This window comes from Oryza brachyantha, chromosome 5, assembly GCF_000231095.2.
Source record: "Oryza brachyantha chromosome 5, ObraRS2, whole genome shotgun sequence".
NCBI classification, from domain to species: domain Eukaryota; kingdom Viridiplantae; phylum Streptophyta; class Magnoliopsida; order Poales; family Poaceae; genus Oryza; species Oryza brachyantha.
The window spans coordinates 135,324-160,550 of record NC_023167.2 but is presented as its reverse complement, the minus strand read 5'-3'; the positions used below and the strand labels follow the sequence as shown (position 1 = coordinate 160,550).

General features: G+C 38.4%; 5 protein-coding genes across 6 annotated transcripts; 2 read left to right on the top strand and 3 right to left on the bottom strand.

The window, feature by feature from the left end:
* Positions 1-435: 435 nt before the first annotated feature.
* LOC121054423 lies at positions 436-934 on the bottom strand. The gene has a single exon (XM_040523930.1). The coding sequence runs from the start codon at positions 915-917 to the stop codon at positions 552-554; it is 366 nt and encodes a 121-aa protein (XP_040379864.1). The 5' UTR covers positions 918-934; the 3' UTR covers positions 436-551.
* A 709-nt stretch (positions 935-1,643) lies between these two features.
* Positions 1,644-4,352, bottom strand: LOC102708056 (photosynthetic NDH subunit of lumenal location 5, chloroplastic-like). Its single transcript, XM_006653874.3, has 7 exons — positions 4,243-4,352; positions 3,996-4,166; positions 3,155-3,305; positions 2,981-3,069; positions 2,418-2,472; positions 2,237-2,322; positions 1,644-2,084 (listed from the first exon to the last, which is right to left on the bottom strand). The coding sequence occupies exons 1-7, from the start codon at positions 4,276-4,278 to the stop codon at positions 1,932-1,934; spliced, it is 741 nt and encodes a 246-aa protein (XP_006653937.1). The 5' UTR covers positions 4,279-4,352; the 3' UTR covers positions 1,644-1,931.
* Positions 4,353-6,079: 1,727 nt separating this feature from the next.
* Positions 6,080-7,877, top strand: LOC102707770 (translocon-associated protein subunit beta-like). The gene is made up of 6 exons (XM_006653873.3): positions 6,080-6,333; positions 6,553-6,651; positions 6,740-6,848; positions 7,219-7,290; positions 7,417-7,422; positions 7,534-7,877. Exons 1-6 carry the CDS (start codon positions 6,155-6,157, stop codon positions 7,648-7,650), a joined length of 582 nt encoding a protein of 193 aa, XP_006653936.1. The 5' UTR covers positions 6,080-6,154; the 3' UTR covers positions 7,651-7,877.
* A 513-nt stretch (positions 7,878-8,390) lies between these two features.
* On the top strand, positions 8,391-11,297 carry LOC102706385 (transcription factor bHLH77-like). Of its 2 annotated transcripts, none has more exons than XM_015837372.2 (7): positions 8,391-8,950; positions 9,397-9,609; positions 9,721-9,855; positions 9,980-10,069; positions 10,239-10,370; positions 10,560-10,699; positions 10,816-11,297. In XM_015837372.2, exons 1-6 carry the CDS (start codon positions 8,597-8,599, stop codon positions 10,677-10,679), a joined length of 1,044 nt encoding a protein of 347 aa, XP_015692858.1. In that variant the 5' UTR covers positions 8,391-8,596; the 3' UTR covers positions 10,680-10,699; positions 10,816-11,297. The 2 variants fall into 2 exon arrangements, with proteins under 2 accessions (XP_015692858.1, XP_040380141.1); XM_040524207.1 differs by having other exon boundaries at positions 10,218-10,370.
* Positions 11,298-12,874: 1,577 nt separating this feature from the next.
* LOC102707490 (vacuolar protein sorting-associated protein 60.2-like) lies at positions 12,875-15,782 on the bottom strand. The gene is made up of 7 exons (XM_006653872.3): positions 15,626-15,782; positions 15,391-15,542; positions 14,958-15,051; positions 14,795-14,866; positions 14,558-14,669; positions 14,002-14,150; positions 12,875-13,138 (listed from the first exon to the last, which is right to left on the bottom strand). Exons 1-7 carry the CDS (start codon positions 15,692-15,694, stop codon positions 13,088-13,090), a joined length of 699 nt encoding a protein of 232 aa, XP_006653935.1. The 5' UTR covers positions 15,695-15,782; the 3' UTR covers positions 12,875-13,087.
* Between the last annotated feature and the right edge of the window lie 9,445 nt (positions 15,783-25,227).

The window sequence follows — 25,227 nt, the reverse complement described above, 5'->3', positions numbered from 1 at the left end:
GGTGAATAAGCTGAAAAGAACAGGGACAGGCTTCTGTTCCTATGTCAATAGCATCTACTCTATCTGTCGAAGATTGCTCGTTCTTTAGGCACATAAATTACCACATTAATCATAGAAAAAGTAACAGTGGTGACCATTAGTTTGTGTTGTGCCCAACGTTTTTAGTGGTGTAGATAGATTGATACAGTGGTATACAAAATAGAGTCTATATCTATGAAAATAGAAGCTAAGAGTTATCAGATCAAATTCTACTTTTAAAAATCTATTTTATACAAAATGCTATTGTCGCATGTTAGAAACAAAAGTTAAAGAGTTGTATGTAGAATCTAGCTGTGTACGCAAAATTGAGCAAGAAAAGCAGCTAGTTAGTATCACTTGCTTGAGATTCTACGAATCATACATACAGCTTTGATAGATTTAGTTGGTATGGTGATGTAAGCAAGGAGTATGAGTATTGAGGTTTGAAATCAATTCGGTTCAGTTACAGCAGTAGTAATACAAGGGCATGCAAGAATGGAAGGAAGAAGCAGGAGTGCAAACTAAACAGATGATTAGGGGGAGGAGCCAAGGTTGATCTGGACGCCGATGGCGACGAGGAAGATGGCGTCGAGGGCGAAGAAGAGGACGGTGTGGACGAGGATGGAGACGACGCTGGTCTGGAACTTGCCGAACTCGATCAGCCGGCACTTTCCTGGTATCTGGAAGAGCAGCCCCGGCGAGAGGAGGATGAAGAGCACCAGCGATATCAGCACCGGACCCCAGTCCTGCATCTTCTCCTTCCTGCTGCTGGATCTTCTTGAGGCTATGGCTAGTGGCTCTACTCTATCTAGTGCTCCCTCCCTCCCTCCTTTTGTGTTGTGAACCAAGGAATGAATATGAATGGATATAAGGGGCCTTGCCTTCCCCTGCCTGCACATTTCTACGTATACTAAAGTATATTCAGCAGCAGACGACCATATAAAGTTTCTTTCCTTTCCTTGTGTTTTATTCATATAAAATACATATTATATCATGAGTGTTGCAACTTTCTACTAGCTCGGCAGCTGCACCAACGATTCGACCTCAAGATAGCAGGGCAAACACCAACCATGAGTAAGATCGACACGGGTATTAAGAAAATAGGTAAAAATAATCAAAGAAAGTTTGCTATTGGTCGAGAGAAGAATATTATGCGACGAAATTAAGTGGAGAATGATTGTAATTGACTAAAATAATGAGATAGGTGTAGAAACAGTTTCATTTTGATACAAAGGATGTGTGCTAAAAATAGCTTAATCAAGCCAAGCTCTCCAAATTTCCTGATCAAAAATTATTAACCTAGATTAAGCACAGCAACTGCAGGCAGCAGTGCAAGCGATCGAGGAGTTTATCTGCATCAGGTGCAAGCCTGCAATGAAGTACTACTTATTATGTGCTTAATTAATTAGCCTGGGCTTCTGCCTTGTACCCAAAACTGTCCAAGAAGCATCGTGTTCTTGCTAGCTACTGCAGTACTGCACATGGTGTTTCCATATATCACACGATTTGATGTTCAAGAGCGTGCGAGCAGCCTTATGCAGCAACAAGGTATTGGGCTAATGACTTCAAGTTCTCTGGGGGCGAACTGTGGTTTCTCATCGAATAACTTCCTTCAGTTGTCTGAGTTGAGTAACAATGAAAAGACAAGACATTTTCAGGAGGCGAAACACATAAGGTACTTCATCTTTCATGAGCCACAAAGTCATTCCCTGAACCTCGGGAGAGTAAGGTAAAAAACAGCCACGTTTTATTTCAGCCGAACAACAGAGGATTCACCTCAGGTTAGAAATCTTATCTTGGCCTCAACTCAGCATGATCTCTGACTACACTGAGAACAGGCGACAAAGTTCACAGCTTACTGTGAAACGGAAGGAAGCGAGTCCATCTGAGGGAAAAAAGACGGTTACACCTTATTAGACCACTGGAAGCTCACCACACTCACTGATGACCACCTTCTTCTTCGGGCGGTCCCCTCTGTCAGTCTCCTGCGATTCGATAATCCTAACGATGTCCATGCCTTCAACAACCTGCCCAAACACGACGTGCCTCCCATCCAACCAAGGTGTCTGCATCCATAAGTAGAAGTCAGCACATTTTGATGTTAGTTTACATACTAGTGTACTGAGAACATATTTGAACCTCAAATCAACAAAACAGCACCAGCGACAAAAAATATCCCTTTGCCTTTCATTAATAACTGGAGAAAGTGCACAGTTACCTTGACAGTGCAGATGAAAAACTGACTGCCGTTGGTGTTTGGTCCAGCATTGGCCATGCTGACCACTCCAGGTCCAGTATGAACCACTACAACGATTAGAAGCCATGTAATAAGCACAATCATGTGATTAAATTATTAGAAGCAGAATGAGTTGATCAGACTAGGTCAATGTAAGGCGTACATTTGAAGTTCTCGTCTTTAAAAGTGCGGCCATATATGCTTTTCCCTCCGGTACCCTGAAACATTCAATTTTAAAACCAACATCCACAAGCAACAGTTGAAAGCTCAATTGTTTAACATAGGTTGCGGGCCAAAGTTCATAAACCATGAGGCCATGCAGCTGTGTAGTTTAAATTAGTCCATACTAGACTAATCACAAACTAGCATGGGCGTAAATCCCATCATAATGTACATGGGGCAAAGTGATATGATTGTATAAAGCACTTATAGGGCAATTCTGAAGTGATGATACAGAGTAGTATAATGATACAAAACACACTATACATCAGCTTTCTATCCATAATGTAAATGCTTAAACAGCATAAAGCACTCAATTAATAAAAAACGTTAAACAGAACAAAATTTGATAGAACAGTTGCACAACAGTCACATAAATAAACGCATAAGCTCATTCAGTGTTGTAATGTTATTTGCGCAATAGCATATGATACAATATGCAGCTTCTTTTAATAGAATTTGTCAATAGATTATAAAGAAAGTAGGTAATGATTAATGAACACATACGTTGCCCTTGTCAAAGTCTCCACCCTGAATCATGAAGTCCTTGATGACACGGTGGAAACTGGACCCCTTGTAGCCAAACCCTTTTTCTCCTGAAAAGGAGAAAGGGAATGATGTGTCATGCACCACATTAGGGTAATCCTGTAAAGTAGATGAGAGAACAGATGCCCTCTGTACCAGTGCAAAGAGCACGGAAGTTCTCTGCGGTCTGTGGAACATCATCCCCATATAGCCCAATAACTACCCTCCCAACGTTCCTCCCAACAGGGTTTCCGATGCTTATGTCAAAGTACACCTTGTTTGTTATTTTAGATTGAAGGTCTGCTTCCTGCAATGCATGGGAGAATTTTAGCAAAACTGAAAAACATATCTGAAAAAAGTGTGGCCTCCAGTTGTCCCACAGGCCACGGGTTATATTTGACATAGAACTATAGCATAAGTCAACATCCAGCGAATGCAACCATGAAAGAGGCATAGCGCCTATGCTATAGTAAATCCCAAATTTTCAGTAATATACAGTGGCACAAGTGTTTTGTCACAGCATTGCAAGGAGACACTGATGATGAAAAATGTGTTTACATTCCGCACATAAACCAAATAATCAGGAAAAACGGTACAATGCTGATAAAGCTCATATAGTCACGTTGCAATTTTGGTAGCATAAGTTTTGCTAGGCAATTTAAGAATCTCACAAAATGTATTGCCTTCATTTTACATTTTACATTGTAAGATGGCCTTCGCTAGATTAATGCTAACGAATCTAGAAACATATATAAAACATATTCATTGATCTATGGATGAATCTTGATATGGCCAAAACATCTTATGTCAATATGAAACGGGGCGAGTATGTAACATCCAAACCCAAAGGCAGAGTGTTTATATGGAGATGGAGGAGTATATACTAGTGTACGTGATAATAGCAGTAGTAGTATAGAGAGAAGAAAAGAATGGATGCAGTGCGGGTGGGCCGGAGGCACATAATACTCCAATAGAACAAGGGAAAAAAAGATCCGACCTTGGGGTCAGCGCTGGCTGAGGTGACGAATCGTGGACGGCTCTGAGCAGCGGAGGGAGAAGGCGCGAATAAGGCCGGAGAGGAGAGGCGTCCGGCGCGGAGGGAGAGGAGCGGCGAGGGCGATTTGTAGGCGAGGATGGCCCGCTGGCCGGAGGACGCCGCCGCGATGGCCTGCAACAGAAGAGAGCGAGAGCTGTGAGATTGAGAGCTCCGCCATCACAAGGGTCGGAGGCGGAGGAGGTCTTACGAGGGTGGCAAAGGAGGTTGCGGCCGCCGCCGCCATGGATGGCACTCGGAGTCGGAGGAGAGGAGACGAAAGGTTTGGTTTTTTGGGAACAGAATTCACAATCTCAACAACAACAGTGGATAATAGAGAGATAGGGGTGCGCTTTTGCGTATGTGTTCACCAGGAATACAGGAATCACATAAAGGCCCTTTGCTTTCTACATGCTCTACCCTTTTTCTTTTTTAATTTTAGAAAAAAAATGTGAATGTATGGTCTTCACCATGCATACATGACATGATTCATGTAAAGTCAACAACTTGTAACATTGCTCATTTAAATACAATAGCCTGTATGTTATGTATAAACCATGATTAAGTGTACATGTGTATTGTTGTAATAACATTCCACAAGACGATTAAGGAAATAACTAAGAATTCATTTCTTTGTTACGAAAACATATAAGAAATAAAAAACCGTATCACTATCAAAATATGAGTTTCTTGTGGTATAAAATTCGAGTACAACAACATAATATGAATATTAATTCTTAAGCTAATTGTGCAAGAATTGGTAATGATGACACAAAAGCATCTTTGAAAGAGGATATTTTTATGTGCTTTTTCCCTCCCCATTTATGGTACTTGAATGTAACCGAACAAAAATGAAACATGATGCTAGTGCATCTCTGTATACAGAGAGAGACATATGAACTTTTTTATGCCTCAATTAATTGTGTTATTCTTTAAACAATCAGTGAAATTTGTGGTATGGACTAGCAAAAATAAGGCAATATGAGTATATTAGCCTACACTTCAGATATGTGCTCTTTTTTTGTTGTTAAAAGAAAAAAAAGTTAGCTTTACATCTGTCAACTGTGGTCCTTTGAACTATAACATTGTACATAAAACATCTCTTTAACTTCTAAAACATGTGCAAATCAAGTCTCCTACTAGAGTAGTTTTGCCTGATGTAGAGCCTATATGTTTCTCGTTTGACTTAATCTTTATCCCATGTGATATTGACATTACGCTCATGTGACATTAGAAGAAAAATAGAAAAACAATGGAACTCATATGTAAGTAGTATTTAGTTAGCAAAAATAAAAAAAATGTTAGTGTGACCCATGTATCTTTACCCTCTCTCCCTCCTTTATTCTCCCATGTCTTCTCTCCTGATACATCGAAGGGGTGGTGACGATGGTGTTGAAAGATGACAATCCAAGCAAAGCAATGATGATTCTGGTGGAGGACAATGACATCATAGGGTGGTCGTCGGCCATCTATTTTCCTCCACTCTGATCTCCTAACCTTGCACAAGCCCGTGGACGTTACTACAACTCGTTTTTTATGGATCCATGCGTATCCAAGCCACCTACATCATTAGTGCCACCCACTTGCCATTTGGGTTCACCCGTGCTGGCTGGACCACTACCTCCTCATCAACCTTGGTGTATAATAAACACCACTTTGATGTTGGGGGATGTGAAAAGAAGCAACAGTTCTGAGGCGGAGCGGTCGTTGGCACTATGGGGAAGAGCTCAATATTATAGTTTAGGGGAGGAGGGTTGCACTTTTGAATCGAGAGTCCGCGATAAAAGTGGAAATGTATTCGTTGGTCGTTGACCATAGAGGGAAGCCATGTTACCCATCGCCGAGGGCTTGCCACTTCTGGCCTCTAACCTCAATTCTTCTGTCAGTCTACTTAAGTGGCGGCATCACTTAGTATTAGAAGTTGAGGATCACTTTATGCCTGATTTTACGGTTGAGGGGTACGAAGGGAATTCAATCGATAGTTATGGAACCTAAAATGGACATTTTGTTTGTTTGGAAATATAAAGCCCAAGGTTTGCGGGTGTAAAAGCCCAACAACAGCAGCAAGAGGTAAGGTAAGGTAGTCGCGTAGAGTAGTGTTGCTCCCGAGCCGGGCGTGAGCGATGACGATGATGCGATCTCTCCTCCTCCTCCTCGTGGCGCTCGCCGCCTCCGCCGCCGCCGCCTCCGCCGTGCAGGATGCGCCCTTCGTCGTAGCGCACAAGAAGGTCGCGCTGTCCCGCCCCGGCCCCGGCGTCGAGCGCCTCGCCGTCACCCTCGACCTCTACAACCAGGGTTCCGTGTGAGTCCAGATCCACATCTCCCCACAGATCTCCTATTTCTTCTTGGAAAACGCTAAGCTCACTATTTGTTGTTGAACCACTCCACGGTCATACTCTCAGATCCAATTTCTCATACAAAGACTTGCTTTTTTTTTTTTTTGAAGTACAAAGACTTTCTAATTAATAATTCAATTTCTAGCATTATTATTTGCTCTAATCTCTTCTCTCTCTTTTTCCAGGACCGCCTATGATGTTAGCTTGAACGATGACTCTTGGCCACAGGAAGCGTTTCAACTTATCTCTGGAACCACTTCAAAGATTGTTGACAAACTTGATCCGTCAGTAACATTTCTTTCCTACTAATCCATTGCCATGCCACAGCCCAGCCACGCCGATATTCACAATTTTTACCTCTTGTGCTTCCAGCGGTGCTACTGCTTCCCACAACTTCATCTTGGAGACCAAAACGCAGGGCAAGTTTCAAGGCTCTCCTGCCATTATCAGATACCGTGTTCCCACAAAGGCTGCACTTCAGGTTCAAAAAATTATTCCTAATATACTAGTATTAAAATGTATCTGGTGATTGTGGTATGGTTTGCATGCAAAGTTAAACTTGAAATTATCCTTTTTTTGGTTGCCTGATGCTAATAAAGCATGTCATCAGAACAGAGTATACATGAGATTTTTGGTTACTTGTTTAGTAATTAGTATAGAGCACCAGTGAGCTTTTTCCCAAGGACATCAATGCGATTTCATTATTCCATGGATCATACCAAAAGGGTTAACTGTGATAAGCTTAAATAGCTAGTTATGACCTAGTATTTGGTGTGCTAATTATCATTTTCACCCTACTATTCTTTTAATACTCTGTTCTTGAGTTTAAACTGCTACTTGTGTTTCTGAAGGAGGCCTACTCAACGCCCATGTTTCCCCTTGATATTCTTGCTGAGAGACCTCCACAACAGAAATTTGAATGGGTTAGTTATCGTACCATTGCTTTCATTTAAGAGTTAAACCTTACTTAATTCTCATGTCTCAATGTGTTACTTTTTGTGCTGGTTCTCGCCTTCTGGATATCCAACTTTTGCACTTGACTTTTCCAGGCTAAGGTACTATCATTACCCTCCGTTTTGTGCAAACTTATCTGTTTCATCTAAGTGTGAAATAAGAAACTGTGTATAGACATTGTGAACTAATGAGTTAACAAACATCATTTGCAGAGACTTGTTGGGAAATATGGGCCACTGGTATCTGTCGTCTCCTTTGTCGGTGTGTTTGTCTACCTGGTTGCAAGCCCATCAAAATCCGCTGCTGCAAAAAGCAAGAAGAAGCGCTAAATCTGTTTATCAGCTTTTTATTCTTGTTGGATTTACAAGAATGTACTCCCTCAAATTTTATAAGGTTCTCCTATGTACTCTAATGGATTAACTAGACCAAGGCATCATTGCCATTTTGGCCTTCTGTAGCTGAGCGTCTCGGGTGAAGCCTGAGCTGACTGACTTATAATCAGAGGCGTAGATTTGATACATCTTAAATCATTCCAGTGGTTTTCTCATTTCCTAAAGGCTAAGAGTGTTACCTATTGTGATTTACATATTGCTTACAGCGGTTTTCTGGTAGAGCCTGTGTTTCACTGCTGCTGTAAACAGGTGAATTGTACAAGGAGCAGATGATGGACTGATGGGCGAATTCACAGGGGTAATGTTTCTGTGTCTCCTGAATTGCCAAGTTGAGATCCCATTCTACGATGTACTGCAGTAAGGGACAACATACATGTTGTTGTCGAGAATTTTCGCTGGTGCATCTTGTGTTGTGAATGTATATGAACAGCATAGATCTTGATGGACACTGTAATGTCAGTCATCATCCTACTATCTGTGTGCTAATACTATAAGCTTGGATAGACAAAGATGATGCAGTTGTAGCACGAACCGCTTGAATAAATGACATGACTGAAGCTGGGGGCTGAATCAGGCAGGCGAGGGGGAGGCTTTGTGGCAGCTGGTCCACCATCATATATACTCCGATGATGGGAGAGACTTCACTAGAGCACTTAAATTAACTGCACATTCTAGTCTATCTGGAGCTGGGGCTGGTCAGAAAAGAGTAGACATAGCCACAAGAGTATATAAGCAGCAGCAGCAGCTAGCTTAGCTAGGGAGGAAGGCCAGAGAGAGAGAGAGAGAGAGAGCTGAACCTCCTCAACAAGGAGCTCTCTTTCTTTCTTCCTTCTTACACACAGACATCCATAGGCAATCTATCTATCTAACATAGAGAGTAGCAATGGAGAGCTTCTGTGAGGCTGTGCATCAGCTGCATGACCAATCCTCCTCCTCCTCCTCCTCACTTCTCCCCTGCTGCTTCCTTTCTGCTCCTCAGCCTCTTCCTTTCCCAGGCTTCCCTGCCGGCAACAACCTTGAAGAGCCAGCGCCAGCAGCAGCAGCCATGGCGGCCTATGAGAGCAGCAGCTGCAGCACCCTTGATCCAACCTCAACGCCAATCATGATGTACTCACCAATGGTGCTGCAGCCGCAGGAGAGCCCTCTATCCTTTGAAAATGCTGTTCCCGGCGACAAGAAATGGATGCCTGGCATTCAAGGAAGCTGCACTTGTTCATTGGGCTCAACTCAAGAGATGGTAATTGATGTGCTGCATACATGTGGTATCTTTTCTCACACATTGGCACGCACACAACTAGATGAAGCTGCAAAATGCAGTTATATCTTTTTCTACGAAGTGTTTGTTTTAGCATGCATGCAAGCATTCTCTTACCTGAATTCTCCCCACATGTGCTACCCTTGGTGCTCTTCTTCATCTGAAAAATTGGTGCTATGCTTTTAATCCTATTTGAGTTTCAAGAGTGGAAATCTACGCAAAACCTGAAAGTAAGCACATACATGTATAAAATGTGGCACTGGCTGTTTTCTAATGGCAAGTATTGTCATTGATGTCAACCCTTTTCATAAGGAGAAAGTGTGCATGTATGATGGGCCCATTAGTCTTCTGTTGTTGCATGTAAAAACTAGTGTATCTGTAGCATCCTTATGTGGTGTTGAGGGTTACTCTGTGGTTTTGCCATTTAGGATGGAAGTTGGGGCAAGAGTAGAAAGCACAGGAGGAGCAATGTGGGTGTGAAGGGACTTGAGGAGAAAAAGGCAAGAAGGGTGGTGGTACAACAACATGGTGATGATGCAAAGGCCAAGGAGGCAGGTGGGGAGCCACCAGCACCAGCTGGGTACATTCATGTGAGGGCAAGGAGAGGCCAAGCCACAGACAGCCACAGCCTTGCTGAGAGGGTGACTGACAAGCTAGTGTTACGGACCTTATCTCCATTATTGTTATTAGTAGTTAGTGCGCTCCTCTACTTAATTAGTAGTAACGGCTAGCTGTTAATTTGTTCCTTGTAGGTGAGAAGGGAGAAAATCAGTGAGAGGATGAAGATGCTACAAAGCCTGGTTCCTGGCTGTGACAAGGTTACAGGGAAAGCCCTCATGCTAGATGAGATCATCAGCTATGTGCAATCTTTGCAGAACCAAGTTGAGGTACTAGTATTATATATCTTTCAGGCAAGAATTGAAGTAGCGTAATCAAGAACGTACTAGCATCCATCGATGGCTCTTCTACTCTATCAAAAACTAATTCATCCCTTTGCATGTGCTCATTCAGTTTCTGTCCATGAAGCTGGCCTCCCTTAGCCCTATGATGTACTATGAGTTTGGACCGGGCATTGGCATGTATCCAGATGTTCTTCCACAGGTAAAGTAAAAATAGGGAACAACAACAATATCAATCCAAATGCAAGCACATCTCTGAAGAATTCAATATTCTGTGATTCCAGTTTGCTTCTGCCATATATGCATGGCGATCAATAACTCTGACTCTGACTCTGTGTTACTTATTGAAGTACCTTACTTGTGTGCTTAAGCTTGCAAAGATGCCGCATGAGCAGCTGGTGCAGTGCATGGGCCAAGGAGACCAAATGGGCAGTACAGGGGGTGTACCAGGAGGCATCTCACTCTCACTCCCAGCTCAAGGAGGACCCACAGGCTTTGCTCAGGTCAAGATGATAACCATAGTTTCTCTGAATCCAATCTGCATGACTGCATGAGATGTGATGTTGGTTCTCCTGCGTTGAACACAAATTCCACCAAGCACTCAAGAGTATAGCACTTGCAGCACTCCAGCAGATAAGGCAATGTGACGCTCATCATGCATGCGCTGCCCGTGCTTCCCCTTTGCATTGCAGGATCAGGATGGCAGCAGCAACAGCAACCACATGAACGCGCTGGTGATGCAAGTTGGAGAGCAAGGGCAACAGGGCCCTCTTCACCAGGTCCAGATGAGCAGCCTCTGCTTCTTCCAGTAGTACAAGCCATATATATTATGGTAATTAAGACGCATGCATGATTGATTAGCTACTCCATATCAAGCAAGCAGCAAGCTTATAGTAGTTCTTTGAAAATGGTGGCTGATGATGTGTTGTTAACTTTTGCGATTGTCAGACTAATGCAGTTATCTAGCAATTGCACAAACTAGGAGTCTAGGATGCATTGCGTGGTCACCAAGCTCTGGACATCAAGAAGAGGAGATACATGATGAGTCAAACAAGTGAAGTGAACTGAGCAATATGAAGAAGAAGCAGTTGAAGCTGAAGATCCCACATGTAGGTTGTTGGCTCAGTTGTACCGTCTCCTCCTACCTGGGCTCCAAGAAGCACACTATCGCCATCACCAAGGTGCCATGTTTCTAGCTACTGTGCTTGCTTTTGCAGCAGCAGACTGCTGACAGTACCAAGACGAGGACATGTACTGTTGTTGCCCCTACGTTTCGTTTCATTCATTCAGCTACTGCTGTCCCTCCTCTTCTCCGTGTTGCATGTGTAGATGCCCTTCATGTTTTAGATTTGTGCATGTGTATGCGTGTTTGCATATATGCATGCATTGCCTTGCAAATGTACTTGATGCTGCATCCGGCCTGATTGATATGACTTGGCCTCCTGCCTCCTCAGTCCCTTTATCTCTGCTCTGATCTGCTCTTAGATCCATTCAATCCATTCAAAGCTTGCAAATGTGTGTGTGCATGCACAGAAAAGTGGAATCTTTAGGCAACCTGACCTGAACTGTTGCTGGAGAATTGACTTATTGGAGACATGAAAAATGGTAGGAGAAGCACGGGCTATCTGGGCTTATGGCCAGTGAACATTGGACTTGAAAGAGATTCATCAAAAAATTTTGCTTTTCCAAAGCTGCTGACACCAACACACCACCTTTCAGAGATGCAGAAGCCATGAGAGATGGGATGAGCACTCGGATGTTTGTTCGTTGAGTTTTGAGCCTTGACCAGGTTAATAACTGCAGGGATAGTGTACAGTTTCCTTTCTGCAAGTGCAAGCTATGTACAGTACATGTACGACGGTCTCTGTAGATAGGACTACAGTGCTATGTTGCCATGCATGCTCTGCTGCACCTTTAGGGTTGAGAATTCAATGTCCTTTTTCTGGGTAGGGTTTGTACTAGCAGCATTCACAGTGACTTCATCAGCTGGAATCGAATATTCAGCTCAAATTAAGGCATGGCGCTAAGCATTTGCAATTTAATCCTGTCGTCAGTAATGTAACTAGGCACTGGACAGACCAGCAAATCTCTTTTCGTCTCTATTTATGATTATAAGTCAAAATCTGAAATTTTTAGCCTTAAATTCAAAGTTAAGTTCATGTTAGGATTTTTTACTCGTAGTTTATTTTTATCATTTATTTTTAGATCACTAAACACATGTATATAAAAGTTTTAATAATAAATTATTTGTCGTTTGCAAATTAAATGCCATTTCAATTTTTCCATCAAAAAGCCAAAGTAGTGTGTGTTACGAGGGAATGAGAGTTTGAGACCTGAGAGGTATGAGTTGTTAATTCTGCTTACGAGGGAATGGTAGTTTGAGAGGAATGGGTGGATAATTCTGCTGCTGCTGACGGTGGATGTACGAGTTCTCAGGGGGAGTTTAGAAGCAAATTCTCACATTTTTAATACCTGGGAGGGATGGTATTTGGGAGAAAATCCCCCTACTTCTAAATAAGAGGGATAAATCCAAGCCGTATATCATCAGTTAAAATCAAATCTCCATATTATTTTTATCTCTACTTCTAAATAAGAGACTGAGAGTAAAACTAAAACTCCCATGATCAACTCCCTCCTCTGACCTACTCCCCTTTCCAAAAGAAGTCAGTGAAGTATTTGCGAGCTCCAGCAACACATCGATCGCTTACACAATTCATGCTCGAATCCTGGATCAGTGCAGATGTCAAATCTCGAGTCAACTGGACTTCCCTAAAAAATGTTAAGAACTTACAATACACAAGACATCTTAATCAGATAAGGCAACCAAACTGAACAAGAGATGGAAGCCAGCAAGCAGATTAGCCTGATAGCATACAGACAGCTGAATGGATGTAAACAGGTCTGCAAAATGCACCGCCGGCACAACCATATATATATATAGCACTGCTCTCTTATCTCTGTCTACAAATATATATACACCGTTGTTCCAAAATGCAAGGGCAGCTCAATCACCAAAACCGAATAAGGACTTTTATATGCCCCAGCAGCCAATTAAATTTACACTGTACTTCCAAGAGTAACAGATGCTCTTACATAGACCCTAAACAGAACAATGGAAAAAGCTATTTCCAATCTTAATTAACAAATTGTAGTGGTATATGAGCAAAGATATGCTCAATTCGTTATTGCATATGACATTATGTTTTTACAACGAGTCCAATCAACTACGGATCGATGCTTGTGGCACTGTTGGCAATCCAAGTTCATCCTCCTGCACCAACAAATAAAAGCAATTTTCATATTATTATTATTTTGTTTGCCAAGAGGATACATTAACTGTAATGCTTAAACTGAGTATTTGTTTACAAAGATCTATGTGGATTCATCATATCATATACTAGATACCCCACGCTTTGCTACGGAATATATCAATGAATGTATGTTAAATATGTTAAAATAATGCATGGTTTTATTTATTACATGATACATGGATGAATGTAGGTAAATAAGTTGAAATAATGGATAAATATATGTTGAAATATTATGAAAAAATATCATAAAATAGTAAAGAGAATGATGATTTGACATTGTTGCATATTAATCTTTATAATACAATTAATTATATATGACGTAGCATGATTATATGAACTTTAAATATAATAATTGCTAATGAGTTATGATATGTCATGTTTGCATACTTGTAGCATGCTTGCATGAGCTTTAAATATAATAGTTACTAGTAGGTGATGACATGGCATGTTTGCATATTGAACTTTATAGCTAGTGGGTAAGAACTATATAGGAAAAATAGATATGAAGACAAAGGACCCGTGTGAAATGAAAAAGGTTTAAATATTATCCTTTTATCTGCCAATCATGTTGTGTAATATCTGATTTATAAAGGTCAGGTTAGAACATGCCCAAGTATGAAATAATACTATATACCTACAGGTTACAAGGTGTCCTATCAGCTACTGAATTTATTCAGTACGAAAATAAATTAGAAGCTAAGAATACAAGTATAATTCAAATATGCACATCAAGATAAACAAATCCATTTAGAGTGTACTTCTAAGCATCATGAGGTACGCGAGAAATGAACTGCAGTCTTGTCAAACAAAGTAAGTCATGTACCTGCTGCCGGTTTGGTGGGGCGGGTGTGTGACCCATTGGTGCAGCAGGCAAGTTAAGCTCAGAATCTAGATCTGATTCCTTGTCTGGTTGAAGGTATGAGGGGACTGAATTTGATTCAAAGTCCATGTCAGCTTCCAAAGCATCAAGCTCTGCATTTTCCACACAAAGAATCAGGACATCAAGCAGAGAAGCATGTACCTTGGCTTTCGGTAAATCAACACATGAAAAACATAGGAACTGGTGAAAGACCAATAGCAAAGTACTAAAGAAATGGATTCACAAAAAATATCATCGATGAACTGCTATCTAGACAATTTGCTAGCTCAACACCGAATACAAATTTATATCAAAACTAACATCCACCAGATTACCACCAGAAACTGGAAATTGATTTCAATCAAACAGCAGAAAGCAACTAAGGCAGAGTCTGATTACAGCTATGGACAGAATTGTGAAAAAAAACAAGTTGACTAGATAACTTCAAGGAATGTTGTTTGTTACTATTTGTGGAGCCAGAATCATCTGAGAAAATTAAAATAACAAATAAGAGACATACCCCCCATAAGTTCTTCCTCGTCGATGTCATCAGGGACATTGTAGCTTCTGCCGAGAGTTTCTTGTATTTCATTGCTAACATCCATAAGATCCATCATCTCGTCTTGCATGCTCTACAGATTAGGGAAGGATGTATCTAGATTCAGATGCAATTGGAAACAGAAGTACACAATGAAAATGCGTTGTAAGCTAGAATCTTGACAACATGAAGAATATGTTACACAAAAAGGATGCATACGTCTATATCTTCAAGCTTGACCGTTTTCATCATCCCTTTCAGCTCTTTATTAGCTGCCTTCATTGCACTCATCTGCCCAATGGAAAACACTTGTAGCATAAGTTTGGGAATTAGGATATATAAATAAAAAAAAAAGTTGAGAGGGAACTATAACAATATATACCGTTTGCTGAGCATCTTTAAGTCCCTCTGATGCAAAAGCTACTTGGTCAAGGTTATATGTTTGGTTGTACAGCATATCACGCTGTCCTTCATACCTGTCAGGAAAGCATACAGAAGACAGTTTACACATGTGAACAATCGAGTAAGCTCCAAGGAGAAGCAGAAGAAAAAGATCAAAATGGTGAATGATGATTGGGTTCTCTTCACTAATTGACTAGTGATAAAATAGTAGTCCTCTAACATTAGTGTGACGCTTTGTAAAAACTTTAAACCATGTATGAAGAACCAACCATAAGGAGATTGAGATTGATGTGTATTAGTAAAATTGGGGGTGGGCAAGCATTGCAAGTAATATGTAATAAGGGTATTTATTGGTTGATAAAGCAAAAACAAATAATAAGAGGGAGGAAGGGGAAGGGGAGATGGATGGATACATTCTTCGCTGCTTGAGGATCCTCATGGCGCGTGCTTTGATGGCTTCCTGGGCGGGGCCAGGCCTGGTCTTCTTGATTTGCTCCTTGTAGCGGGCGAGCTCCGCATCGAGCTTCTTGATCTTCTCGTCCACGGAGTCGCCCCTCTTGCCGATCTGAATCCATCCATAAACTGATCAATTTGAATCCAAGATCGAATCAGAGAAAGAGAGATGTATAGAGAGAGAGAGGGAAAGACCCGATCGGTGGCATCCTGGAGGGTGGGCGGGGGTTCCTGGTTCTTCTTGGCACCGAAGATCTTCTTCATCCTTCCTCTTCTTCACTTGGCCAAGGATGGACTCCTTCTTCTTCTTCGCCGCGTCTCTCGTCAAATCGGGAGGGGAGGGGAGGGGAGGGGAAATTTCCTCTCCTTTGCCGCTTGCTTTCTTTTACGGATATCAGGAGCACTCTACATTGATAGATTTATTAACTAATTATTATACTATACTGATGATTTTGATTTTCCTTTTTAAATAATAAATAATCTGTAATTCTAGTAGGAGTATGTATCTGATCCGCTGCATGTTGCAAATTAAGGCCCATCTCAGCTCTAGCCCACTTCCTGAACGAACCAACCAGGTTTTCTTTTTCTTTCTTTACCATCTCCCTCTTAAAATATAACTGCAACTCTAGATAATGCTACAGGACTTGGGTACTATTTGAGATAGGTATGATTAAAAAAACATACTATTTTAATTATGTGATATCTATTTAAAAATATAAATGGATGAATAAACTTATATTACTTAATGAAAACATACTTTACACATGTCAGATGAGCCGCTTTTATATACAAATTTTGTTTTAGGAGATTGGAACGTGTGGTTGTAAAAAAAAAGAAGCTCGTATTGGATATTAACGCAGCCTAATATCTCATCAATTCACTCGCATTTAATTTTCTCTACATTAATTCACCTCTAACTTACTTCTTTCATAGTACCAAATTGCTGCATTTTGAATTTGAGGTGAGTAGGAGGCACCCAGTTCATTTTTGTACCCTCTTAATTTACCTTCACACTTATATGGTTTGGAGATTTCAATTCATAAGAATAGAAAAAAAAATGAAGGAACATAAATGCATGCACACGTCGACTCACAATTTTTTTTTACAAAAGGTTTAACTCGATATAAAATTCCCTTCGTTTTCTCCCTGCAATAAGAGGTGGAGTGGAGAAGCACCAGACTACGAGGGAGGAGTCCCCAGCGCGACGCGCCAGGCGATGAGCTAGGACACGGCGGGGAGGAGTAAGCCTGCCAGTGGATTGTAATCCAATCTAAATCCGCTCCAACCCATTAGCAGGCCTAGGGAGGACGCGGCGGCACTGGGCGAGCCATGCCTTGTCGGCGGTGGAGACGGAGGCTGCGCGAGGCGGTGGAGAGCACGAGGTCTCAATGGGCAGAGGTGGGCGGAGACGAGGGCAAGGACGTCCTCCGGCGGAGACAAGATTAGCTCCGCGATGTCGCCGGCGAGCTCGCCGGACCCCGATGTCTTCTCCACGGTGCATAGGGGTATTTGGTGCTATAAAATATAAACACTATTTCCTGTTCCACTTCGTTCCACTTCCGTTGCATTTTGTGATATTTTTAGGAATATAGGAAGTAGGGTTTCTCTTACCGTTCTTCCCGCGAAAACCACGGCACCGCGCTCCCGCGGATCCCGGAAGGTAACCGTAAAAATCACAACGAATTTAAAAACAAAAAATTTAAATTCAAAACCGCCTGGTAAATGCGGTTACAGCGCGGTTTTGCACGGTTACCGTGCGGTTTCACGCGGTTTTGCACAATTACCGCGTGGTTTCACGCGGTAACCGCGGTAAGTACTTGCTAAAACAACGCATGAAAACCGCGGTAACCGTGGTTTCCCGCGTGTTTTTTGCGGCCAAAACCACGGTTACCGCGAGAAAACCACGGTTACAGCGAGAAGACTGCGGGTGTGCTGTTAAATACAAACAAAATATTAAAAAATCTTAAAAAATACATGAAAAATAGGAAAAATATTTTGTGACTATATTTTGTGAGTTGTGACATATGAAAAATATGAAAAAAATGTTTTAGGGAAAAAAAGAAAATTTTCACATGATCTTTTCTAAATTCTTGATATTGCAACATAAACATACACCGTCATATCACACTTCAACAAATAATTCACACTAATAACAAATAACAATAACTTTATTTTGATTGCTACGTGACAACTATACCTACTACCCATTATTACTAACGTGCTGATATAATTATTCTCCATACATATTTTTCATATATCCATCGTCGTATATTTGTATTTCAACATTATTTACCCTAGTATATAGTGCAAATTAATAATGACTCAATAACAAAATATTCTTAACCATCTTCCTATGAAATATTATTTGCAATAGGCTATTTTTTAATTTTGTTTCCCGAAATTCTCGTTTATGATTTTTAATTACGCCGAAAATATAAATTTTCAAATTTCTTTGACAAAACTACATTATATATCAACATATACAACATATATTTTTTCCATTAAATTTCCTCAAAATTTTTAAATTCTCCTTAAATTCAAACTCGGTTACCGCGGCTTACCGAAGCCGTGCCCCCACGGACCCCGTGGTTACCGCCGCAGTAACCGCGAGATCGGAAACCTGATGGGAAGTTCTGTGGTATTTTTTTAGTACCGCTTAAAAGTTACGGTAAAGATGATTTTTTCCCTTCCAACAAACTTGTCTCTTACTTTCTCAAACCTCAATTAACACGCTTTTCGCATTTTTGAACTCCAACAAAATGATTACTTCAAAATAAAGTAAATGTTAGTTAAATAAAATTATTTTGATACGAATGGAGTATACGTGAACACAGAGAATACTAGTTGCTACTGGTACAATTTAGTGGCACATCTTGTCTTGACAGAATAAGTCACTCCAACCTTCACTTGAAAAATATAAATATTTCTATAATCTAAAGTTCTAATATGGAATTTTTGGGACACTGATTTTAATACAGGCAAAGGCAATCCATACTGCTGCTTGGGAGGGAAATCTAAGCGACATAAAAACCAATACTTAACAATAACATGACTGAAATGGAAATTTTATCGTTGTCCTTAGTGTTTATTGTCACTGTTGCATATTATAAAATATTTTATTCAATCTATGAATGCAAATAAACTTGAACACAAACATCGATTAATAGATAAATGTAGTTAGGACTAAAACATCTTATAATTAATATAAAATATATGGTGTACTAAATAACTTTGAATTGCTTCTTTTTCAAAACAAATGGAGTAGTAAATTGGATGCATCCTTCTCGTATAGCTTATAAGAATAGATAAAGAAGAAATATAAGAGTTATAATAGAAAAACGCTACTCTATGCAGGCTCACGAAGTCATATATTTTAATACGGGTGCAGTTAGAAACAACTAGGAGTAAATATCATAGTCCAAATATATTGCATATTAAAATTTAGATTATATATCTGATTGTTGCTCCGTGAGAGTATCCATGCCAGCTCAATCCATTACTAGTTTGTTTACTCACTTACGTTTCAGCTTTTGATTAACTTGTTGCCGTCGCTCGATATTATTCCTGACTTCACGGGAAAACTACGGCGGCTGGCCTGCTACTCTAATTAACTACTTTAGTGGAATTGTTTTACTAATTACTCTACCGTATACCCATCGATCAAAAAATACTAATGTGCTGAATAATAATTAATACTACCTCCGTTTTATAACGTAAGACGTTTGACTTTTTTAGTTACACCGTTTGATAATTCGTCTTATTTAAAAATTTAGCACAAATATAAAAAATAACAAAAGCAAAATAAATTATATTTTTATAATTTTTTAAATAAAACAAAATAGTTAAACATTACAAGAAAAAAGTCAACGTCATGATGGGCTATATATTACTATGATGCTACCCACTCCCCGTTGTATGCGTGCATCTAGTTCGCCTCCCCTCTAATCAAAGTATGTTTATATTCGGGAAACTAATAAAATTGAACTGCTCGTACCTTGCGTACATGGACGGACACACAATGAAAAGCCTAAATTAATTAAAGGCTGACGGAAAAAGACAACTAATTCCTTCACTCATTTATAGATCAGTAATCTTGACTTATCAATTTTCATACAATACTAAAAAAACTTGCGTAGTATCCCGATCCTATGCGATACTACATTTTTATGAAAATATGATTTAAAATAAGGTGGATTGAAAATAATGTAAATAAGTATGCTTAAGTTTACAAAAAGTGCATTAAATTTACCAAAATCAATATTATGTTCTTCGATTTATACAACATACTCCCCCGTCCCAAAATAAACCAATTTTTCACTTTTTACCTACAATTTTTAACTCTTCGTCTTATTCAAAAAATTTGCGATTGATATTTTTGTTTTTATTAGATGATAAATCATGAATAATACTTTATGTGTGACTAATTTTTTCCTAATTTCCTGAAAATTTTTCAAATAAGATGGATGGTCCAACGTCAGACACGGAAACCGGAGAATTGGTTTTTTTAGGGACAGAGGGAGTATTGCATATGTTATATAATAATCATGTACTTTCTAAAATAATGTGATGGTATTTCTATCCTACAATATATCCTGATTCTTTGATACTACCAAATAAAAAAAATGATCCTACATAATATATCGATACCAATTACCTTGGTGATACGATGACATGTATAATATCTATTTTAAGGGGGGAAAAGTCACAACTATTTGAACCGCTTGCACTACATCCTAAGAGCCAGCTAGCTTAAGATGCATGCATTTTTATTTGAACAAAGTATATGACGAAATACTTACACATATATGCATGGTGCAACATGAATTTTGCTTTGTACCTTGGTGCCTTGCCTTTTAGACTATTATCACTTATACCTGCATCTTAGTGCGTTCGTAATATTGGACTATATTATCTTTTGTGATTAGTATTGCTTGCACATGCTTTGTCAACCGTAATAATTTGAATTTTCAGCTATCTTTTAAAACCACTAAGATTAGTGGCAAAAAATTTAGAGACAAAAATAATCAGAAAACAACATCAATCATTTCCAAAACTTTCTTTTTGTCATATGGAATATTCAAATGGAAACATGCCAGTATTGGATAAGATGAGAATCAATTCAGATAATACTAAAAATATTTATATTTTATTAAAAAAATTAAATATATAAGTTAACGATTTAGAATAGAGCGAGTAGTTAATAGGACGATGTATCATGGAGAATAAATTAAATAATTGGTAACAACTATCCTAGCAGGAGTAGAAGGAATGGTACCAGAATGTTTCACTACTCTGTATTTTAATAGATGGAATTTGATCATTCGTCTCATTCAAAAGAAAATTTAAATAGTTATCATCTATTTTGTTATGATTAAAATTATTACTAAATGTGTCTAGCTATGTTATAAATATGACACACATTATACTTTAGTGCTAACGAATCCCAAGAATACCATGTAAACTATAGAGTATGCATATGTATCTTCATACTTCAGTAAGGATAAGATCAACAAAGAGAATTGTGCTCAGGAAACAAAAGATAAAGTAGTTGTATCCAGGTATTTAGTGGTACTACACAAAGTCTTCTTCGAGTCATAGCTCAAGAAGGAGATATCTCTCGGCATAAATACAAAGAGCTCCTAGGAAGACCATCTTGCCAATAGCCACCCACTTCTACTTCAATATCGTTGACATCTAATTAGTAGGTAGAGCAAAGAGCTCCATCCTTGTAATCTTGTGGTTCTCTCAACATTATATAAGGCAACATAATTAAGAGGGTATAAACATGTATAAAAATCCTTGTCTATTTCTCGTCAGTGCAATCTCATGTATGTATATTTTTATATTTGCCAAACTCTACGTTCTCAACTATCGTAGTTGAATATTTGTTAACTACAAAATATATTTTAATTATAACTTAGATTTTATATAAAACTTTTAAACGATACAAATAATCAAGCATACGACATGAGGTCCATTATTATCTACTGCTACATCCATCTGTACTTTTGCACTGTCTACATACTATGTTGACCGTTTGTTTTATATAAAATGTTTTAAGACTAGTATTTTTATTATTGTTAGATGATAAAATATAAATGGTATTTTATGTGTGATTATTTTTTTAAAAGAATATAATTTTTTAAAAAAACAAGCCGTCAACGTTAGTTAGACAAGTAAATCTATAAATACAGTTAGGAGGTAGCATTCAAATATGAAGCGAGCAGATCTGATAACGTCAAGCTAAACGTGTTAATCATTGGATTGACTAGGTAAATTAAAGGAGCAGTAAATGCATGACATGCAATTTAGGGCATTCCTAACCTAATGACTAGGATGGTGTCTATAGTATTAAATAAGTTGTCATATAGGATGAAAAATGACGTGGCAAGTGAATAAATGAGGAAAGAGAATGAAACCATGTCTTGCATGAGACATGGTTTCTACACAACATCCAAGATATTATGTGAGATAAGTAGCATTAAATTTAAGTGTGAAATAGTGGTGTTTGCATTGGAAGAGTAGTGTCTAGTACTAATTTCTTGATGATGAGAAGTTTATAAAAACCATGTCTAGTGTTATGGGTTGGGAATGCCCTTATAGTCATATCACTGGGGTTAGGGATAAGGCCCTGTTTACTTTGCGAAAAATTTTTCTAAGGGGCTCTTTAGTTCCGAAATTTTTTTTTCTAAAAACATCCCATCGAATATTTGGACATCTAAATGAAGCATTAAATATATATAGACATTAAAACTTATTATACAGTTATGGAGAAAATAGTGAGACGAATTTTTTGAGTCTAATTAGGACGTGATTAGCCATAAATGTTACAGTACCCAACATGTGCTAATGACGGATTAATTAGACTCAAAAGATTCGCCACCCGGTTTCTAGCCGGAATCTGAAATTTGTTTTGTAATTAGACTAAGTTTAATAGTTCAAATGTGTCTTTAAAGTTTTGATGTGATGTTTAAAAAAAATTGCAAACTAAACAACCCCTAAAATGATCGCATCGAATCTTTGGACACCTAAATAAAGAATTAAATAAATATATATATAACATTAAAACTAATTACACAGTTATGAAAAAATCACGAGACGAATCTTTTGAACCTAATTATTACATGATTAGCCTAAAATGCTATAATAAACTACATATGCTAATGATAGATTAATTAGTCTCAAAAGATTCATCTCGCGGTTTTCAAACAGAATCTAAAATTTGTTTATAATTAGACTACATTTAATACTTTAAACATCAATTTTTTCCGTGGCATGCAATTTACTGGTAGGCTAGTTGACACGTGGCGTGCACAGTGATGTACGTACTGCTGGTCCTAGCTAGGACCAGGACAACTCAAGCTTTTGTAGGGTGACTGTAGATGACACATGTAGCACCATTATTTGTTTTTACTTGTACTATATATATCTATCTAAATATATATTTGTAAATAAACATAATTTATAAATAATATATATATATATATATTTTCAGTGATCCAGAAGTTAAAGTTGAAAAATAAGTTTTTTGAAAAAATCAAAATCAATTAAAAATTTAAATTTAGGTTATAAGCGTAAGCATATGTGAAAAATGGGGTGTTAAGTTAAATTTTAAATTTTTAACATTAGTTTAGTATATTTTATTTGTTATTATAATTTCTTTTTAGCATTAGCTATTATATCATTAAGAATACACATATATATATAAAAAATTTTATTTATAAATTATTTTTATTAACAAATATGGTGTTTTGCTTATTGCCCAATCACCCCCAGATGATACAGCGTCAACATCCTCCATTTTCGGATTCTTTTTCTTTGATGAAGATACAGTAGTAATACCAATTGGATCTCAAAATCTCAAGAAACGACTTATCTCTCTAGTATGTGCACCCAAAGCCAGTAGACAAAATTCATGCTCCTCCAGCTAGATAGGAGTTGTACTTGTACGTGACGTGCCAACCATGAATCGATCAAAATAGATCAAGTCAGCTAACTAAACTCGATAACCTCAATCAATACTAATATTACTAGCTACTAGTAGGTTTTAACAGATAGAAAAAGATACTCGTATCAATAACCAGGCAGATGCATGCTGGCCGTTTATGTTATTGTTGTTGTTGTTTTTTAAAATCATCATCGTCATTATTATCATTCATTGTTATCATTAGAATTATTATTATTAAGGTAAGACAGAGCGGTTAGTTAGTTGTTTGTGGAAGCATAAGATACATGTGATGTGGACACGTGGTGAGGAAGAGATTCTTTCTTTTGGAGTAATCAATGGAGCAATATCCACATGTTTAAGATGGAGATATCTTCATCATCAATAGGAGTAGGCTGCTGCTATGTCTCTGGGGGTTTGCAACAAGTACTTATCTACTCTTCAATGGACAGTGACAGGGGCTGTCCCAGTAACAGAGTCCGCATTCGGCGAGCTTTTTGGATTTGGATACGGATGACAAAATAAATTTCATAGCTCATTTGAAAACACGGATCTTTTAAATCTAATTAATCTGTCCTTAGCTCATGCGGATTAATGTAGCACTTATAAGTAATCATAGACTAATTAGTCTCAAAATATTCGTCTCACGACTTTTCCCTAACTCTACAGTTTTTTTTATCGATGTGATGTTTTTGGGGAAAAATTTTAGGAACTAAATGGGCCCTAACTAACCCATCTCTTTTTCCGTAAGTACGTTTCACAAACTGCTAAACGGTATACTATTTTTTAAAGAGCTATATATAAACGTTGCTTTAAAAGTTTAGATCAATCCATTTTTCTAGTTTCTTTATAATTAATAATTAATTATATACTAATATAATACCATGTTTTCCACGCCGGTTATCAAAACCCTAGCCGAACGCAACCAGGTGTCATATTTCCCATGGTTAAATGAACAAGTCAAACGATTATATTTTTAAACGAAAAATAATTTATAAAAAACTTTTATATAAATTTTTTAGTGATCTAAAGCCAAAGGTAAAAATAAAATACGATGAAAAAACCTCAAGTTTAACTTTAAATTTAAGATTGAAAATTTAATTTTGCCTTATAAACATAATCAAAAGTGAAAAGATCGGGACATAATACTTCTTTACTGACTCTCTTCCTGTTAGACTTAAAAAAATATCAACAATCACTGGTTTATCGAATCATTAATTCACCATCAAAATTATCTTTTGTATGTATTACCATATTTTTTTATAATTTTTGACTAACTTAAAAAATTAACACAATTCTAAAACAGCGCTGCTGTAGGTACGTACGATAGTATTGTACAACCCATGTATAATTGTGTCCGCATGCGCTGCTACCGTCCGCGGCATGGGCGGTCATACACGGTTCGTACGGAACCAGTCTTATTCTTCACGAAATGAACTAAGACGAAGATAAAGAGCCACATAGGAGTAAATGGAGAGTAGGAGTACAGCGCTAAACTTTTGAATTTATTTTACTGCTAGGATAGTATATATTAGTAGAGCAGTACTGTTTCATCATGCTGAGAGAAAATAATCCTACTGGTTAGAAGGAAAAAGAAAAAAAAAACTTTACAGTACACTACCCGGGGTGCTGCTGCAGAAACGGAAGAGGTTGGTTTTGGTGGACTGCCTTCTGCATTCAGCTGTTCGACTGCTTTATCTACTGTGCTCCCCCTAATTTTTACTATTTCCTTCCTTTCAAAACTTAGCAATCTAGTTATCCAATACTTTAGTCCCCAGTTAACTAGAGTAATAATCTAAATAGGTAATATCTAATCTTAGTACTATATTGTCATATTATAAAATAATCTATT

Excerpts from the sequence above, each read along its gene's own strand:
- LOC121054423 (XM_040523930.1), bottom strand. The coding sequence starts at position 917 with ATGTGCAGGCAGGGGAAGGCAAGGCCCCTTATATCCATTCATATTCAT.
- LOC102708056 (XM_006653874.3), bottom strand. The coding sequence starts at position 4,278 with ATGGCGGCGGCGGCCGCAACCTCCTTTGCCACCCTC. Across the intron at positions 3,306-3,995 it reads CAGCCAGCGCTGACCCCAAG|GAAGCAGACCTTCAATCTAA; the intron begins GTCGGATCTTTT and ends CATGCATTGCAG. Across the intron at positions 2,085-2,236 it reads TTTTCATCTGCACTGTCAAG|ACACCTTGGTTGGATGGGAG; the intron begins GTAACTGTGCAC and ends TTATGGATGCAG.
- LOC102707770 (XM_006653873.3), top strand. The coding sequence starts at position 6,155 with ATGACGATGATGCGATCTCTCCTCCTCCTCCTCGTGGCGCTCGCCGCC. Across the intron at positions 6,334-6,552 it reads CTCTACAACCAGGGTTCCGT|GACCGCCTATGATGTTAGCT; the intron begins GTGAGTCCAGAT and ends CTCTTTTTCCAG. Across the intron at positions 6,849-7,218 it reads CCACAAAGGCTGCACTTCAG|GAGGCCTACTCAACGCCCAT; the intron begins GTTCAAAAAATT and ends GTGTTTCTGAAG.
- LOC102706385 (XM_040524207.1), top strand. The coding sequence starts at position 8,597 with ATGGAGAGCTTCTGTGAGGCTGTGCATCAGCTGCATGACCAATCCTCC. Across the intron at positions 9,610-9,720 it reads GCCACAGCCTTGCTGAGAGG|GTGAGAAGGGAGAAAATCAG; the intron begins GTGACTGACAAG and ends TGTTCCTTGTAG. Across the intron at positions 10,371-10,559 it reads GACCCACAGGCTTTGCTCAG|GATCAGGATGGCAGCAGCAA; the intron begins GTCAAGATGATA and ends TTTGCATTGCAG.
- LOC102707490 (XM_006653872.3), bottom strand. The coding sequence starts at position 15,694 with ATGAAGAAGATCTTCGGTGCCAAGAAGAACCAGGAACCCCCGCCCACC. Across the intron at positions 14,670-14,794 it reads TCAAGCTTGAAGATATAGAC|AGCATGCAAGACGAGATGAT; the intron begins GTATGCATCCTT and ends CCTAATCTGTAG. Across the intron at positions 13,139-14,001 it reads CCCCACCAAACCGGCAGCAG|GAGGATGAACTTGGATTGCC; the intron begins GTACATGACTTA and ends TTGTTGGTGCAG.